An 18,100-nucleotide genomic window follows, 5' to 3' on the forward strand; every position below is an offset into this window, starting at 1 on the left:
TTTTCCTTTTTGTATATTTTAGGAATATATCTGGAACCTTGTATAATATATTTGCATTTTTCCTATTTACAGTTTAAAGTCAGCCAGCTGTTGTTTAGAATTCATGTTTGAACAAAAGGTCAAAGTAAAGCAGCAAGATACTATTTACTTATTCAAATGAAACGGATCATGTAGCCTTGAGCTTGCCTTCAGTCCAGGCCAAACAAATCAGCACACTTTGTTTCCTACATCATTCATTTAAATTAAATTTTAAATCCTGGCCACTTCTTCCATCGTATCAATGTCTTCATACAATGCATCCTTTTCATTCACTATCCCACAAGCTTGTATTCAATCTCATTTGATCCAATCTCTGCTGCAGAAATGATGCATCAACCTACACTGACAGCTACACACCTACTTGAATCCTTGCTTATTGTTTTGTTTCATTCCATAAATGGTAAATTTACTATAGAGCCACACTTGACACTGGCCTGTCTGACGAGAAAGGAAGATAAGTTAAGATCACATAAATGTCTGCATAGGTTTAGGGGATTTCAGAATCAGTAAGCCTGTTGGGTTGGTCTTTGTTTATAGTCTCACCATATATTGTGCAAATTGCAAATCCACTCAGCAAAACAGCAACCAAATTTCTGACTATGAGCTGTGGCAGTCACACAATGTTATGAAACTACAATACACTGACCCAGAAGAGAAAACAATTACACAAACATGCAAAACACTTTGGTTGGAAGTTGAGAAGGGCACATTTCCAAGCAAAGGAAATCTTCACTAAATGTACACAATAGCAATCACATAATATTCACACCACAGTTTCACACACTAAGAAGTGCAGTATTACATGAAAAAGCAACACGCTCGAATTATAAAGTGAAGCTTGACAAATGGATAATAAAAACCAAGCTGAACACAATACATGTACACCATGAATTTAGTCATAACAGAAAATCAACAAGTCCACACATCTAAAAATGCATTTACTATCAGAAAATAAACGTAAGATTCAGGTTTCACATGAAATGAATTAATCAATAGTTGAGAACTATTTTTAATCCATGTCTGTGAAGCCTCCACAAGACAACACAACATTTGCACATAAGCAGAAGAGGTAGCAGTTTCAGCTCAGCTGACCTTACCTCCCACTCTTTGACATTGAAATCGGTAATAGGCTCATCGTCTGCCTTTTCTGACTCCTCGTGCTTCTTGACAACCATGAACCCAGGCTCCTGTCCCATCCCCCTTACCCCTTCACCATACATATCAGGGCTCCACTGGATGAAGAAGACATAGAGGTGGTCTGACCTGCAGGGAGAGACGGGAGTTGGAAGAAACAGGAGTGTGATTCTTAAATGCTGACATTTTTTTTGGAGAAAATCATAATTCCCAATACAATAAAAACTAATGAATCTCAAGACCTCAAGCGATCAAAAAAGTTGACAGTGTATAAAAAAAAAAAAAAAAAAACCCCTTCATCACTCCTCAATGTTGTTGACATCTGGAGATCTATCATAGTGAGACATTATCAGGCAACATAGATAAAATGTGATTTTAATTGGTGTTGGCATAAATCAAGACACTAATCACCTGATCTAGATTTCTTATTTGCACATAATGAAAAGCACTTCACAGACCCAGAGAATAACTTGAGCACATTTACATGTTTCATTCATTATTATAATTCACTGACATGAAGTTAGCAGTTAGGCTATTGGCCCCTAGTGATCATTAGGAGTCAGGTAAGGTCTACAAACACCGCTACTCAATCATCTCCTCATGGGACATAGCAGTGTCCTCTCTGCTCTATCCACACCTGCTTAGCTAAATCAAATGGGTTTAGCCAATCAAGATCTGATCAACTCTTAATCAAGGAAGCTGATTTATAAGCAGAGAGAGATGGGAAACATGCAGTGCTGTGACCCATGAAGACTGAGATAGAGATGGTTCTTTTACTCACCTTCTCCCTGCAACTGTGAAAGCTGCTTTGTTACTGTGACAATCTAAAAATCATGTTTATGATCAAGTATTTGTCGGGAAAAGTGCTGAAAGCACAAAAGCCATTTATAGTCCATTCAAATGCCTTGCTACCTTCCCACACTACTACCAGTACACTTAAGACACACCACGCGGGTCACAACCCAACTAGGTCAGGCGACAAAGAGTCTAACAGCCTCTGAAGAAAAGGAGTAGGAAGCCCCTACGTTGTCAGTCTGAACAACTTTATGATCAGTCCTCCCACACACCTTTGTCTGCTTGAGATGCAGAGAAACAGCAGTTACAAATAACGAGTAGAAACAGGCATAAGCTTATTCCTAAGTGCATCAGAGCAAACGTGCCTTTCTGGTGGAGACAGCTGTAGCTAAGCAACATGTGGATACAAACAATGGTTCAGAGACAAGGAAGAAGACTTGTGAAGTTCAGATTGAACCCTGTGTGTGTGATTTCCGTATCTTCATTGCACTCACTTCACCTAACACATTGCTCATCACTAAGAAGCACTTATGGTACCATGACTGACAAAAAGGACACGCCTATTTGTTTGACTGAAATGTAATTAGTAGCCTGAGAGAGTAATGTGTTGCTCCTGCGTGTCTGGACATGTAGATGCAACGTGCAGTGTGTAACTACAGATGCATGCAATGACAACAGGTCACACCTTATGCGACTCAAGGTCCCCATAGACACTCCATATCAAATAGAACATCTAAGACAAAATCACATTGTGTTAGGCTCAGTATGCAATGATTAAGGCTCTTTCTGTCTTCTTTGTGCAGGGCCACGAGAAGAACTTTGTCTTTTGTCTATTTACAGGCAGGGAGATGTATCAGAAGTTGAAAAAGACTAAACGCAGGTCTAAAAGACTCTTCCTGCTGCACTATACCAAGACATGTTTAGAAGCCTGAAGTGTTGTTGTTCTGTCTCATGTCACTTGGGAAACAGCACAAAGATCTCTCTGTCTTTGCTGTTCCTTTCTCTCCGTGTGTCTGAAAAGACAACATAACAGCTCTGAAGAGAGGAAGGAAAGAGTCTGCAATCTGCAAATCAATTGTGGTTGAGATTAATAGTCATTTTTTTAGAAGAGTGACCAATCAAAATAAGCTTCTGGTTAAACTGTGATTCTCTGTGTAAACATATTATGCAACTTGTGAGGAAGTGCATATTTTCTTGTATTGTGCCACCGTCCACTATGAAGAATTATATATGATAACGAAAACTGCTGACTTGACAATTGAGCATCCAGACTTGGCTGGAATGCAGCTTGGGGGGGGGGGCTCTAAACAAGCTAAGCTCATTCATTCCAGTTCCAGTGCAGACCAGATAAACTCCATGTACTTGTGCCAGGATAGAAAGCATTGAGAGGATGCACAGTCTACGTGCATGAGCAGGCCCTTATTGTGTCCATTTCCCTGCAGAGTGAATGAATTATAAATTGTCCTGCTGTCTGGCAGAGACAGCACGGGGAGACGGGCAGAGGCCACAGCGGGAGTCAAACCAGACAAAGAATACATATTTGATTGGTTTCAAATATTAAAAGCCGTGGAGGGATGAGGAGTCCCGGTACCTCAGCTGACTACTGCTGTGCGAGGAACATTCAAATCATGAAAATTGAGTTTCTCACTGATGTGCATTTTTCTGCATTTATCACAAGCACTGTTCCTACAGCTACTAATGCAGAAATCACAACTAACTGTCTTCCATGTATTTGCATCAATTCTAACTCCTGCTCAATACAATTAAGTATCATTGGGCCAGGACGGGGTAGTGTGAATGTGGGGTTGGGTCGGGGTTGGGATATCTTCTCTTTTTTTCTTCACCACAGCCTATGATCCGATCTGTAGTTGCCTAGACTGCTGTTTGACATCATCCTGCATCACTGATGAGTACGTTGCCATGTTCTCACAACCCTCAGCGGTCGTGGCTTCCTGCTTTTTCTGTTTTGTCTAAATTCTCCTTTCTCTCTCTCCCCTGGCTCTCTCCCTCTCCTCTAAAAAGTTAAACAATAGTATTAATTATACAACCTTCTTTCCTTTTCTCTATCGCTCTATCGATCTTCAAAATGTCCCATAACTGTATGCGCACTGTCATGTCAAATGCTTGCTTCAATAAAAATATACAACAACAACAAAAATCAATTAAGGAGCAACTTTGTGATGTGTGAAGACAAAAGAGATGTACTGACCTCTCTGGTGGAACAGCAAACCAATACTCATGCTTCTTGCCCTGCTGGGCGTACTGCTGCATGGAGGCACTGGCGTTAGAAACAAAGGTCTTCTTCATGGGTTTCCCCACTCGCAGACAGAGGAACTTGTGCGAACACTGCTTCCGTCTCTCGGCAGACCCTGTACCTGCAAACAGAAATCAGAGTGTCACAAAAGAAGGAGACAGAGATTGAGTATGAATGCTATTCTATCTTAAACAACTCTTCCTAACACTAGCTTTGTTTAAGTGACCTAAATTTCAACCCTGTACTTACTGGCTACTTCAGCTGGCATTAGTCATTTTGTGCAAGAAATATAACAGATGCTAGAAATAAATAGAATAGAACACCATAATTGATAGCGGTACTGACTGTGCTGCCCACGGCACATCATCAGTGCTTTATTAAAGGGTCATTGCCCCTGCAAGCTAGAAAAGATCACTGTGCCAGTGATAAAACACTGGGACATATTGTCAGCCCTGGTTGGGTAGCACTATGCAACTGGCAGGCAAAACAATGAATCTGGTTGGACAACACAGCTCGGTGGGACAAATTCAGAAGTGAAAATGCATTAATACAGTATTATTGCAGCTTGTTTTTGAAGTTATTGCTGATACATGAGCCGTACATGTGGACAATGCTAATGTGCAGAGAATAAAGGGCAACCCTACAGAGATGCCCATAAATAAGAGCCACTATTGCAGCCCAGCTCTCTGTGTGACATAATTACCAGAGAGAAAATAACGACTCTTTCTCTCCCACTGACTTGGTTTCTTTCCTGGAGAGAGAAATCTTTTTGGAAACTTGTGTCTCCAATCAGAGTGGCTTATATGGACATAGGTGACTGATCAAGTGTGACGGACAGGCTCCACTGTCAGAGAAAGTGACATACGAGACCAATATCACGCTGTGGTTTTTAGCAAATGACTATAAATCTCACACCTCACATTTTCAGACTAATTTGCAACTGTGCGGTACGTCCAAAATCGCTTTCAGAGATTTAAAACTTGCTTGAGAAAGAAAATCAACACCGCACATTTCATTGCGTTGCATTCAAGAACGCTCCCACATCCAAAATCTGCACTTAATAAGATCTGTTGTCCGGAAATCAAACAATATGCCAAAATAGCTGCAGTGACAGGGGAAATGTGATTCTGGCCATTTTTGCATTAAACAGGTTATTGTTCAACTTTCGCAAATTAGATTTCAGGACTATATTGAAACAGTAAGGTAAAAGAAAGGTGAGAGTTGATTTTCATGCCACAGTAAAATGGAATCTAAAATATGTCTGGAAAGCAGAAAATGGATCTATATGTTATTATTGTATGCCATGGAAAAGAGAGGGCAGCTATGTACAGTTCACCTCAAATGTGTAATTAAAGCATTTAACAGAGCAGTGAACACAGAAAAATGTCATTTCAAGCTATGCGAGTTTCGGAATTTGTTTGAAGACAGAACGATATAAATGGAAAAACACCTCTGAATGTTGTCTCAAAATGGTTCAATCGCTGTGTTTCCCCTTTGGCTGCTAGGTTTGTTGCATTCTGGCGTTTGATGGGCTTTAGCTTATCACCCTGAGGAGCAGGCCAGACCACCACAGACTGAGATCAAACGGCAGCAGAAAGCCCCATAAAGCCCCAACTAGCTCCACCGAGGTGATAACAGAAATGCTGCGATTTCTCTTCTTCTTCATATTCCAATTACGAGCACCAAGACGAGAGTAGAAACGTAAAGGTTATTGGGAACCAACATAAGAGAGAATCGGAGCAGTCAGAGAGGCCAAAATTAACTTTGATAACCAGAGTCTTCATAGGAACGAATAGGAATGAAGATTGTAAAAGACAAGACAGGGACGGATTCATCATCTTAAATGTCCTATAATTCCCAAATTATAGACTCGAACATAGAACCTCTTTATTAATAACCTCTTCAACCAAGTATGACTTCAATCTGCAACTGCAGAAATAAATATCTTATTCTATATAAATGACAACATGAATAATCCATGTAAAACCTGTTCATACCCTCTGCAGAGTTTGGTGTGCTGTCCTTTTGCGTCTGGTCTTCATGCTCCTTTTCTTCTTTGCCTTGTTGCATAGTGTCTGTTTTGGGGTCTGCAGCCCGCTCGTTGGCGTTGCCCTGTGAGCTGGCTGAGATGGCGTCTGTGGCACCTGGGGTGGTAGAGCTTTGGGACCCTGGACGAGACGTGCTGCTGCTGCTGCTGCTGGGACGCTGGGCCTGGCTAGTGCTGCTGCTGGTGGTGGTGGTAGTGGTGGTAGTGGGTGTGCTTGGTGGCTTCTCCACACTGTGCTGCTTGGATCCCATAGGGTCCTGGCTAACATTTTCTGTGGCAGTGTTTGGTGGATTGTCCTCTGCTGTGGCTGAGACTTTCGCCACAGCCTCAACCTCTGGCTGGGTGCCTGGGGCCTGGGGACCAGCAGTGGTGGCCTCCACTTGGGTCACTGTTTGCACAGACTCTGTGGAAGCCCCAGAAGACTTGTCCAGGCGCAGGTCCTCATTAGACGCCTGCTCCTCCCGAATGGGGGACAGCTCAGACTCAGTAAAGACGTCTTCAGAGAACGAACCCTCAGTGCTGCGCGGGGCTGTGCTTCCGCTGTCATTGGCCCCTGGCTCCTTCAGGCACGGCTCTGTGTCTTTCTGCTGGGAGGGATGTCTCTCCACTGGCAGAGGGTCTAGATCACTGGGAGGGAAGGGAGGGAGGGAGAAAGAGATAGAGAAAGAAAGTGAGAAAAAGAGTATGGGAGAGAAAGAGAGAGAGAAAGAGAAAGAGAGAAAGAAAGAAAAGTAATTAAACATACACATCAGCTACATCAGCTGTCCATACTCCAACTGTCCTCCAATAACAATTCCTGAATTCATTATTTCTACATTGGAAAAATTGCCTAATCTACAACAAACTATAGTTGCAGGCGGACAGATTAACTGGGTTTTGGTCAACATTCCATTTTTTCTAGTAAGATCACAAAAGATCGAACCTATAATCAGCACACTTGAGATTCAAATCCTGCAGGCACTTGTTGCTCAGCTATTCAGACACGGAGCAAGAGGTCAAACGAGACAGAGAACACAGACAATAGGCCACAGCTGAGAACACAGCTGGGCCTGGCACTGGAAATAATCATCTGCCGGCACAATAAGTGCTCCTTGGGTAACACTCAACTGGCTAAATACAGCCCTGCCCAGTCCGTGCTTCCACCAGAGGATACAGAATAAGACACCACAGGGCTCCATAACGAGCCACCGCATCCAATCCCAGCATACATTTGACTTAAATAACACAAAGCAGAGTTAAAAAAGAAAATGGTGGGTGGAAGCACCGACGATTCATCTGAAGGGATTGCTTCCAACTGCATATAAAAGTGAGCAATCAGAACGTGGGAGGGTATATGCAGACTTCATTAACCCTGTTGTAATCACTACTTCCCGTTATATTTTGGTATGTGGGCTAAAAATCACTTCTGGTTGGTTGCTGATGCAACTACGGCTGCTGCAGAGAGGGACAGTAATTACAGCTGTGCTGCTGAGGAGGAAGGCCAACGCAACTCTGACAAATATTTTCACTACAGAAAGTAGTAAATCAGGGTGAGAGGTCATTCTGAACAAAAGTTCTCTTACTCAGGCACAGTCTCTCTGATTTTGGGGTCGGTGATCTCTTTCAAGATGGCGGCAGACTGGACCTCCTCAAGTGGACACATGATGCCGTACTCTTCGCACCCGTGGGCCTGAACCAGGGGATCCATCCGATGAGGGTCAAACATGATATTGTTGGGTGTCACCAGTAACACGCCACTCACAGCTCCCTAAAACAACCAGAGACAGGAGAAGGAAGACAGGAATGGGTAACTGCTGTAAAAAAGGTAAGAGGTTAGTTACCAGGGTGACCGCATGAAATAATCAGAAGAACCTCTTTCGCATAAACTAATGGAAGCCAAATCCATTTGAAGCCACAAATGTCCTATATCAAGTAGAAGGTATTGACTGGCAGCACTGACCACTTCAGAGCTTTCATTTGGTACCTGGGAGTGAATCAGCGGCAGTTCAATACCGCCGATCTGTGTCTGTCAGAGAGCTGGACAGCTTCCTGGACATGACAGTCTGACGGTACACAAACACACCAAAGGCTCACATCTTACCATGAACTATGTCTAAATTTAGACGATAACATGACTACATGTTTGTGTCAAATGAATTTAAGGCACCTAAAGGACAAACTGCTGAGTGAACAGGAGAAAAGAAATGTTCACAGATAAACACGACGTCAGCAAAGCAGTTAATCATGTTGTTGACCTTGCTGTGTTGAATTTAGATAACTTAATACTTTTAATACATTTTAGAACCTACAGACTCCCTGTTTCAAAGCCATCTAAACCAGATTAACCTCAGCCAGCAGCACATGCTTCACTTGATGTGCTATTCTAGTCACATCAACCCACAGACATACCTGCATTATTTACTGTGCCATGACGCTATACCGCAAGTTGGAGAATCAAATGATTTCTGAACAAATTTGATAATAAATATTTTTGCTGGCAGCTATTTCTATCAATCTCCGCTATTGACCACAGCAGTACGCTCGGTCCTTCCCGTGTATGTCTGTCTGAAGACCAGAGGGGTACACAGCAAGCCTAGAACATGTTCACACATATGCACAGCCAGGCACTGGAGTTGGGTGCGTGTTACTGGCTCACCTTGCCGTCAGTGATGTACTTGCAGTTGATCTTGAGGAACTTCTCTGTGAGTGCCTCTTCCTCCTCGGAGGTGGATGACACCACTCGGGAATGGCGCAGGGCCGAGAACACTGGGGGGTGAACGCCTTCTGGTCTAGTGGGGCCATCGGAGTCCTAGAAGGGGAGGTGGCGGTTGTTTGGGGGGCAGAGAGCATTGATATGATTGAGGGAGGAGAGGATAGAGAGAACTTTTGTTAGTGCACCGATGAATGATTCACTTGATAGTCTTTTCTAGACGTTTGACTGGTTTGCCCTTGGTCACCATTATTAAGATTGGCTATGAACAAAGAGGAATAAATATTTGTTACGACGCTTGTAGATTATTAATTCATAAATTCATTTCTTAAAAGGCCAGATTGTAAAAGCAGTGATCTTTTCAAATGCTGAAGTTCCACATTACCTTGATGCTTGCAGACACTAATCAGTAAAGAAACCTCTAAATAGCATCCCACCAAATGGCAAGATGCTATCCAATGTGACCGAGGCGAAGCTTGGTTCATACACTGTAAGTAATTTATGTCTCCTTTCATCAAACTGATGCACGCGGGTCTCTAAATACATTTTCTATATAGATATATACAGTAACCATATCTTCTGCAGTGGGCCAATTAGGTTAACAGAGATTCAATGAGGATACGGCTCCAGTACAAGAGATTCACAGTTCAATTAGGTGGAAAATATTCATATGAGGCCAGAGCTTTAATTATTGTCCTTTTTTCACCACTTAATGTTATTTTTTTGGGCTCTAACATGCTTTGAGAGACCTGATGTGCACAAAACATGTTGCTGTGTGCAGCATGTAATTCAGCAGAGGCAGTTCATGTACTCGTTTCTCTGTTGCTTTGAGAGAGAGCGCATGACTCTGTATATAGGTTCATGTCCACTTTTAAATGCAGTGGAATGTAGAGCGAACACATCAGTTTATTTTCCTTCAGCATCCTTTCAAAGCGTCGACTGTGTCTGTGATCTTTTCAGCTCTGCTCTGATGGCTATGGAACTTACCACTGCAGGTACAAGAGCAACTCATTGAAATGAGAGAGGAACATGGTTTAAAATGGAAGATCAGGTGACCAGACCTTGGACAGCCTCTGGTTGAGCGCGGCAAAAGAATATCCAGCTATCACAGACCAGGCAGTTTAAACACTACTCCATCTTCCAACAACATGGAACGTGTGAACTAGGTTTGTCAACTATGACCCACATAAAAAGCAAAGAGAGAGAGACTAAGAGCAGCTGACCGCAAGATTTGAGCATTTATCTTCTGTTCAAACCAAGATATAATTTCTTTGCAAGCACAAGGTTCACAATGAAAGTAAGTGTTAAATACTTGTGTGTTTGTGATTGTATTTGTTTCACATAATTTATAGGATGTTCTAGGTGTCATTGCCATTGGCGTGTGTCTTTGGATTCTTCAGAGGAGTAAATTGTAGAGGAAAGGTTGGACATTTATCTAGACTGCTGTAAGAAAGCAAGCTGCCACAGATGGCCCGTCTGCTGGGATGTAAACACAAGGTGTGGTGGGCTGGGTGCTTCTGGCAGTGTCTTGTTGCCAGGCAACGTCTCTACACTGGAGTGACTGACAGAGGTCTATCTGAATAATTGCCAACAGGCACAAATGTCTTGATAATGCAGGATTTGTCTAAACACTTTAGTGGCTGAAGGGCTGTGACACCAGATCGCTGATTGGTGGCACGCTGGCAATCTGAAGGAGTCAAAGTTCAGAAACTGAAGAAGTAGCAGAAGAAAGAAAGCAACAGCACAAAAACCGAAAAATATGACAGAGAGAGGGAGAGAGAGAGGGAGAGAGTGAGAGAGTGGACAAAAGGAAAATGAGGACAGAGGAGAGTGCGTGGGAGTTATCATTGAGGGAGATTTCGAGCAGCGGGGGGTGGGTGGGGAGTGTAAGGACGTCAAGAGCCCATGGAGAAGTGGAATGAAGAGCTGTGAAGAGCTGGGGAAGAGAGACAGAGCTCATAACTACTGTCTGCTGTCTTTCTGACACCCACCCCCACACCTCCCTGTCTCCCAGCATAGTCAATAAACAGCCTGCGGCTACTGACCCACACCGACACAACCAGCCCAGACGCTGGCAGCCAGGGAGGCTGAGGGGGCCGGGCAATCTGTTACAGCCACAACAAGCCTCCCTGACAAGGAGAGGAGAAAGTTAAACGTAAAGAGGGAGGAGAGGGACTATAAGGGATAATGGTGTGTCTCCTGTGCAAGATAGATATCTGTGTCAGCTTGTACAATATCATGTATGATGCATGTCACAATGTGCAATGAAAGCACTATGACAAGCAGCCAAAAACTATGCAGATGGAGGAACATGGTCCAGGCTGTCATCATCAATCTTACAGCATCCTTAGGTGTCGCCAGAGCACTAAACTAGCCTGTCGGTGTACACGTCTCCAACTGTGATGTAGGATTACTGTTTTAAATTGATGACCAGACATTTCAGAACGATTCCTGCACTATTGTCAACATTCAAGTTTGTAATCTGCTTTAAAGTGAAAGACCTGAGACCCCTGCGAGCATCAAACACACACGGTGGCCACATATGCAGCGCAGACCTGGGATGAAATGAGCAACGAGGAGTCAGGACGTGTTCTTCCTCATACACATGCATAAACACCACCTGGCATTCCCTGTCATTAAATCTGGCACATCTGAGAAAAGGTGATATGTGTTGGTAACAAAATAACACCCATCACACATCCCACACCAGCCTCACTACCCACAGAGTCCACATGAGAAAGGGGTGTGAAGAGCGCGGCTGCCTTTCAGCGCTGAGCTCTAGGCGATGGGTATTCATTTTGCTTCAGTGTTTTGACTCGGTGTTGACATGCATAACAGCAACAGCTCAATGTTACACTGGTGAATGATGTTATTGTGAGGGATGGTAACTGGCAAGTCAGTAAATACAGCCCAGTGTAAGAAACGCTGAGTTTACTTTGCCATTGTTTAACCATGAATAATCGACATCAATGGTGGCATATTTTATTTTTTCATATTCATACTTTATTATTTTATTTATCCGTCATCCACAGTCCATTGATGGAAGGAGTTCAATGACAATGTATTTGTTTGCAGCCTCAAGATTCAAAGAGAGTTGACTGATGATTGTGTCTATAAAATTGTATTTGTATATATAATTGATACTCTTCAGATAGAATGTGTAATAACCAACCGACCATCCAATCATCTTCATGGTGGTCTGTGCCATCCAAATTGCGTATGGAGTCCCTGTAATACTTACTCATACCTGCTATAAGCTGCTGTTAGGTGGTTTGTCCTGCTTCCCTACTCCACTCCTACTCTGAATAAACTGCAAATTGTAATTTCTTGCTCACCTTGGTTTTCAGTTGTTAGCTGGTTTATTTATACAGATTCAACATACTGTGCGTTAGATGATGCACTCTGTTTTTCACCCTCAGATGTTGTCACATATGATAAATAACTTTCCATGGTTGTGAGATTAAACGAGTTTGAAAATCAAGTTCCCAGAAAGAAAGATATTACTTTTGACATTTTGACTCTGTTGGTGAGATAGGCACAGTGGGATAAAGTGACACCATAGTTCAACGAATATCGTTTTCCTGGGCTGACGCTCTAATAAATGACTAATGTTTGTCAAGTCCTGGCCTCAAGGGTATTCAATATTTGCTGTTGTAGTGTAGCTCGCCTAGGGGCAATGCTGACCTTTCTTGCCACATTATTAGGCACATTTCATTTTCATTTATACAAAAGACTAAACCACACTTACTAAAGCTCTGAAGGTAAGAGTTATTGACATAATATCCTAGTAGGCTTGACCTCACATGAGGTGAAACAGACACTGTTGGCGTCCTGCAATAGCCAGATTTGTGTCCTTGCAAAGTGATTTTTGTTTTAGTTTTTGATTTCAAAGTGAGAAAACTGTTGCTGTACTGGCCTCAGACTGCGAGTAACTACTGTGGGGGAAATGAGATAAGGAGAGGCGGGGAGGGAATGGAAAGGAAGAGTTGAAACGGTTACACTGGGAGAGAAAAGGAAAAAGAGGGTGAAAAGGAAAGGGGGATGTCGGCATGACATGGCATGGCCACCAGGGGCGTATCTCTAATGTTTTTGGTGGGTTCAGGGAGGGCGACGTGACAAAAATCCCATGCTGTGGGGGGGGGGTCATACTGATGCTGAGTGGAACACTGGCTAGAGTATATGACAGCTGTGATGGGGCTATAGAAATCAATATCCTCTTAGTTTCCCTCTTGGCACCCACAAGTAAAGGAAGAAGAGAAAAACAAGAGCCTGCTGTGTCCTGTGTTATAAATATGACTGATTTCGTGGCCAAAAAGAAGTCGTACAGGGGAGATGGACATGCGACAGGTAATAGGTCAAGACGCACAGTTATGGTCCACAAACAACAGAAACATAAAGTTACATTTGACACTAATGAACAAATGTGACGCAATGTATTTGTTGACTTTGCCTCTTTATAACAGTAAAGACATCAGAGAGGAAATGTGGAGGTGCCACCCAGCTTTGACCTTGACAGTGACACATGGCACAACCAAATATCAATCCACAGCTCCACCTTGTGGACATGGACACATCCTGCAAGAGTGAGCACACAATTGCGAAATGTCTGAAGACAGAAGTACATTTTGTACTATTTTTCATTTTGCAGAAATTGAATGGTCCAAATTTGAGCATCTAATCTAAAGCCAGATAATATTCTGATGTTTCTAAAGGCAAATACACCAAAGATGATGATAGAAAAGAGGGACTTTAGATTAAATCTCATAAGATTGCCCTTAAACAGAGAGCCTGCAATGAAAAGGTTTATAAAATGGATTTTAAGAGATGCAATCCTTTCAGCTCCGTGAGGTCATCACAATTGTACCAATGTGTGCTTTCTCGTATACTAATTTTAGATAACGCTCCAGTGGAGGAGGAAAAGAAAGGAAGGAAGGAGATGGGGTGCCAAAAGAGGAAGAGACAGTGAAGGTCACCGTAGTGGGCAGCGGGAGCTTGGCAGTGCCACAACAGCTTGTAAGTGTGTGTGCGTGTGTGTGTGTGTCGGAAGCATGCGGAGGGTCTGGATAGGACAAAGAGGACATGCCTGCCCACACAGATGACCACAGAGCAAGTACGCCAGCAAGCATGGTGGCTGCCAAAGAAGCCAACCACAGCAAGACAGCCAGTCGAAAAGTCAGCCAGATAGCCATGCATGCAAGTACAGACACACGCACACAAACACACGTGCACGCAACCAGCCAATGATTCATGCCTGCAAGATGGGCAACTCTCTGCTGCCAATACCAGCAGGCGGGCAGGCGGAGCACGAGCATGAAGACCTGCATTTGTTGGACTTTGGCTCAGGGAAACACAGATACGCAGAGCATGATGTCATGTCTCTGAAAAAGCTTTAACTTACTAACTGAACGGCAAAGGATGGATTCATATTTCACCGTAATTGCACATCTGTACTTTTGACGTAAGTGATTATTTCATAATGCCCGCCGTGGTAATAATCTGCAGTGAAAAAGCTCATGCGAAATGGCTTCAATTGCATTTCAGGCTATTTTAACATCTAATAGGCTATTTAAACATCTGGTCTATACAAAAACCAAGAGACAAACATTTGAAAGTAGTTTCTATTCAAAACACTTATTTCCATTAGGCTTATATTGGCTGGTTGCAGTGCTATTACTACACATAACCCAGAGCCATTCATTTTGATAATATCCTCATTGAGATGTGCACACCCAGCACCAAAATAGGCTTGTAATTAAAAAGATGCAGAGAATTTTAGAGGAAAATAAATAAGTAAAAGGCGACGGGTGAGCTATTAAGGGCCTTCCTGTGGTTTCAAAATCCACCTGGATGCTGCATGCTCTTCTGAGAAACCACTGAATAACACAAACACACAAGGAAGAAAGAGATGGAGAGCGAGAAGAGCATGAAGGCAGGCACAGACGCTTACACACAGACAAACACACAGACACGCAACGCCTCCACAAACACATATACTGAGTTGACACATTGGGTGAGGTAATGTTCCCTCCCTTCTGCCTTCCATGCACACTTCCCCATGCCTGGAATAATTGCTGCCTGGCTGCGTGTCTGGTAGAGTGAGCTCCTCCATTCATTAGTTGCTCTAAATAACAGACACAAAATCGCTTTTAAAAGCTTAATTTCTCTGCGGTCACAGCCCTTCTATGATCCTCCTCCGTCTACATCTACTCCATCTATACTCATGTTCTCATAGCCATGGCCCACATACATAAGTAGTAAATGAATGAGGCCTTTCAGTTGTCAAGCATGGAGAAATTAAAGGAGATGAGCACAGATGAAGGGAACCGGTATGGTGGGAGGGAGTACAAAGTTGCTACTTTGGCATTGCAAGTAGAGCAGCAGTGACAGAGAAGGCAATGGTGAAGACGGTATTCTTTTTTTCCTCTTTCTTTTTTTTTTTACAAGGCGGAAAAACAAGACATCTGTTGCTATGGCAACCGGCAAAAGGGGGACTAACAAACAGTCGTATTTCTTAAGGGACCACTGGGCTTCCTGCCGTGCTTAATGATTGCCTCATTCAGATGCTGCAGACATAATACCTGAGGGATATGGCTCATAATGCTGCTGGTCCTACAGCTCTAAGGGCCAGGTTGTGTGTAGCTGACTGGACTGGCATAGAGCTCATCTGTGTGTGAACACACTGTTCCAAAATGTTATCTCTCTACTTTGATCGCCATCAGAAAAAACGCACGACCAAAAAGACCAAAATGACACAGAAAAAAGATATTCCACACACAGAAGGTTTAGTACTAGAGTGGATTTTAGAAATTGGTATGTGCCCTATCCTGTTACAGAGATGTGCTTACAGAGTATAAAGGCATTAAAACCAAAGTGTAAATGTAAACAGAAGACAAAACAAATCAAACAGGCATCTTGAATATTAAAATCTGTGTTGATTTTCGGCCATTTCTTAAAATAATGCCACATTTATCCTAAAAGGCTAACACCATAAATATAAACCCAATCAATAGTGGAGACAACAGATGTGTAGTATTGACAGAGGTGATCGGGTCTGTGCCTCACATTAACTGCCACATATAGGTGAGGTCCCTAGTGATCACCAAGGCCAACAGCTAAGGCTTAAAGTGACGTCATAATCATCTCGTGGAAATCTCTGGAAGCCACAAATGCTGCTTTCAAGGGCGACTTTGCAAAATTAACACAACACAGAGGCTGAGAGGTGACCAAGACACGGCTCAGAGTGGATTATTCTCATTATAAGAGAGAGATTTTGGAAGAATTTGCTCGAGAAAATATGCGTTTAGTCCTTCTTTGGCAACATCATAATGGCACAGTATATATATATATATATAAATACAATATATATACACTATATAGCTTGTACTTAGCACACTCCCTGACCAATCAGAAGCGAGTCGAGCATCTGTTGATGGTCGACGATACAATATAGAGTAACAAGGAGAATGAGGGGAGTTACATATATAGCCTGTCATTGTTCTTTCCTATATGTGCATCACAGTGCAGAAACATAACCGCCAGCGCTGTCCTTGGCCATATTTTCCAAGGATAGGTCAAGATAATAAAATCTGTCTCGTATAAACCATCTACTTGCCCGTTCTGTCCTTGACAGTGTGACACATCATTCGAGATGTGAAGATGAGTGATTTACCTTTGGACAGACGATGAACAAGGCTTTAAGACGTAACAACATTGGCATAAGCATACGTATGTGTGTGTGTGTGTGTGTGTGTGTGTGTGTGTGTGTGTGTGTGTGTGTGTGTGTGTGTGTGTGTGTGTGTGTGTGTGTGTGTGTGTGTGTGTGTGTGTGTGTGTGTGTGTGTGTGTGTGTGTGTGTGTGTGTGTGTGTGTGTGTGTGTGTGTGTGTGTGTGTGTGTGTGTGTGTGTGTGTGTGTGCACATTCACTGACAGGCCCATGTTCCCTTCTCTATTCCCCTGGACAGTGAAAATCAGAAGAAGACTCTTACTAAATAAAGGTTCAATTGCTGTCAACATCTTCCATGTAATTTCCCTGCTTTGGCAGCTGCAGCTCTAATTGCACATTTGATAGTCTGAGAGGAAGAGCCGTCTCTTTAAATTCCCAAGGTTTCTTCCTTTTCATACCCCTTACATTAGGCAGCTTTTAAGTAGCTTTTCATTACCTTCATCGGCTGGGCCTGTAAAAACACTTGAGACGGGGATTTTGACTACATAAAATCAACTTGGCTTGATTTAATGAAGTGCATATGAAATCATGTCTGTGATTGTCTTTTTTGTGAACCTGATTCTATGTACAACACCACAGTACAATGACTAGGGAGACCACATTAAGAAATGGATGGAGATCATTCTTTCATTTCATTTCTTTTCAGTCCTCCTTTGCAGACATGACAAAAGGTAAAACTTGATGGTTGTGCGATTGTGCAGCAGAGCCGGGGCCAACATACCGTCACTTTCTCTAAATCAGCTTCCGAGGAGGTGGGAGATAAGGGGCTGATGGGACTGAGGGACGGGGAGCTCCCAACACTGGAGACGTACTCGGGATCAGGAACGTACAGAACCTGCAAACACAATCCATGTCTGTATTTACACAGGCACTGCCTTTGTGCAAACACACATGCATGTATAGAGATAGATAAACATCTCTTTTTGCTCACACGTACATACAAAGAACAATTACACATGTGACAAGGGAATAAGGCGACACCATCGGAAGAGTCTCATTCTACGGACCAGGAAAACAGGAGGAGGAATGGACAGTTTTGACAGGAAGTGAAAGTGTTAACTCCAATAGGAAAGGAAATATGGCGTGGATGCAACACAAACACTGAATAAAATCAATGTTATGTGACTGCCTTGTGCTTATATTTAATTCATTTCTCTATTGATGCAATGTGTGCATCTACATGCACTGTTATGGTAAAATATGTATCCTCCTATCCAGTAATGGATTTGAGCGCCCATCTCTACTGTAATGGCAATGTAAGGGATTAGCTAAAAGAGGGTCACTGCTTGTTCCCGTTATACCAAAGAACATACACTGATGTAATTAAACCAGGAAGACAAATACACTCAGTATCTTAATTCTGCTGTGATCAAGACTTGGGTAGTTTTAACAATTTACTCAATAAAAAGGGTTCGCAAA

At 42.8% G+C, this 18,100-nt stretch overlaps 1 protein-coding gene across 4 annotated transcripts in view; it reads right to left on the bottom strand.

The window, feature by feature from the left end:
* Positions 1-18,100, bottom strand: part of oxr1a (oxidation resistance 1a) — a 118,602-nt gene that overhangs the window by 6,902 nt on the left and 93,600 nt on the right. For all 4 annotated transcript variants that reach the window (XM_076150305.1, XM_076150306.1, XM_076150304.1 and 1 more), the window contains 6 exons: positions 17,403-17,516; positions 8,905-9,057; positions 7,832-8,016; positions 6,220-6,896; positions 4,178-4,343; positions 1,137-1,302 (listed from right to left, as the gene is read on the bottom strand). In XM_076150305.1, the coding sequence (XP_076006420.1) occupies positions 1,137-1,302; positions 4,178-4,343; positions 6,220-6,896; positions 7,832-8,016; positions 8,905-9,057; positions 17,403-17,516 (1,461 nt within the window). The remainder of the gene's footprint in view (positions 1-1,136; positions 1,303-4,177; positions 4,344-6,219; positions 6,897-7,831; positions 8,017-8,904; positions 9,058-17,402; positions 17,517-18,100) is intronic.

This window comes from Genypterus blacodes, unplaced genomic scaffold (assembly GCF_046128005.1).
Source record: "Genypterus blacodes isolate CSIRO-AG114 ecotype Tasmania unplaced genomic scaffold, CSIRO-AGI_Gbla_v1 ptg000052l_1, whole genome shotgun sequence".
NCBI classification, from domain to species: Eukaryota; Metazoa; Chordata; class Actinopteri; order Ophidiiformes; family Ophidiidae; genus Genypterus; species Genypterus blacodes.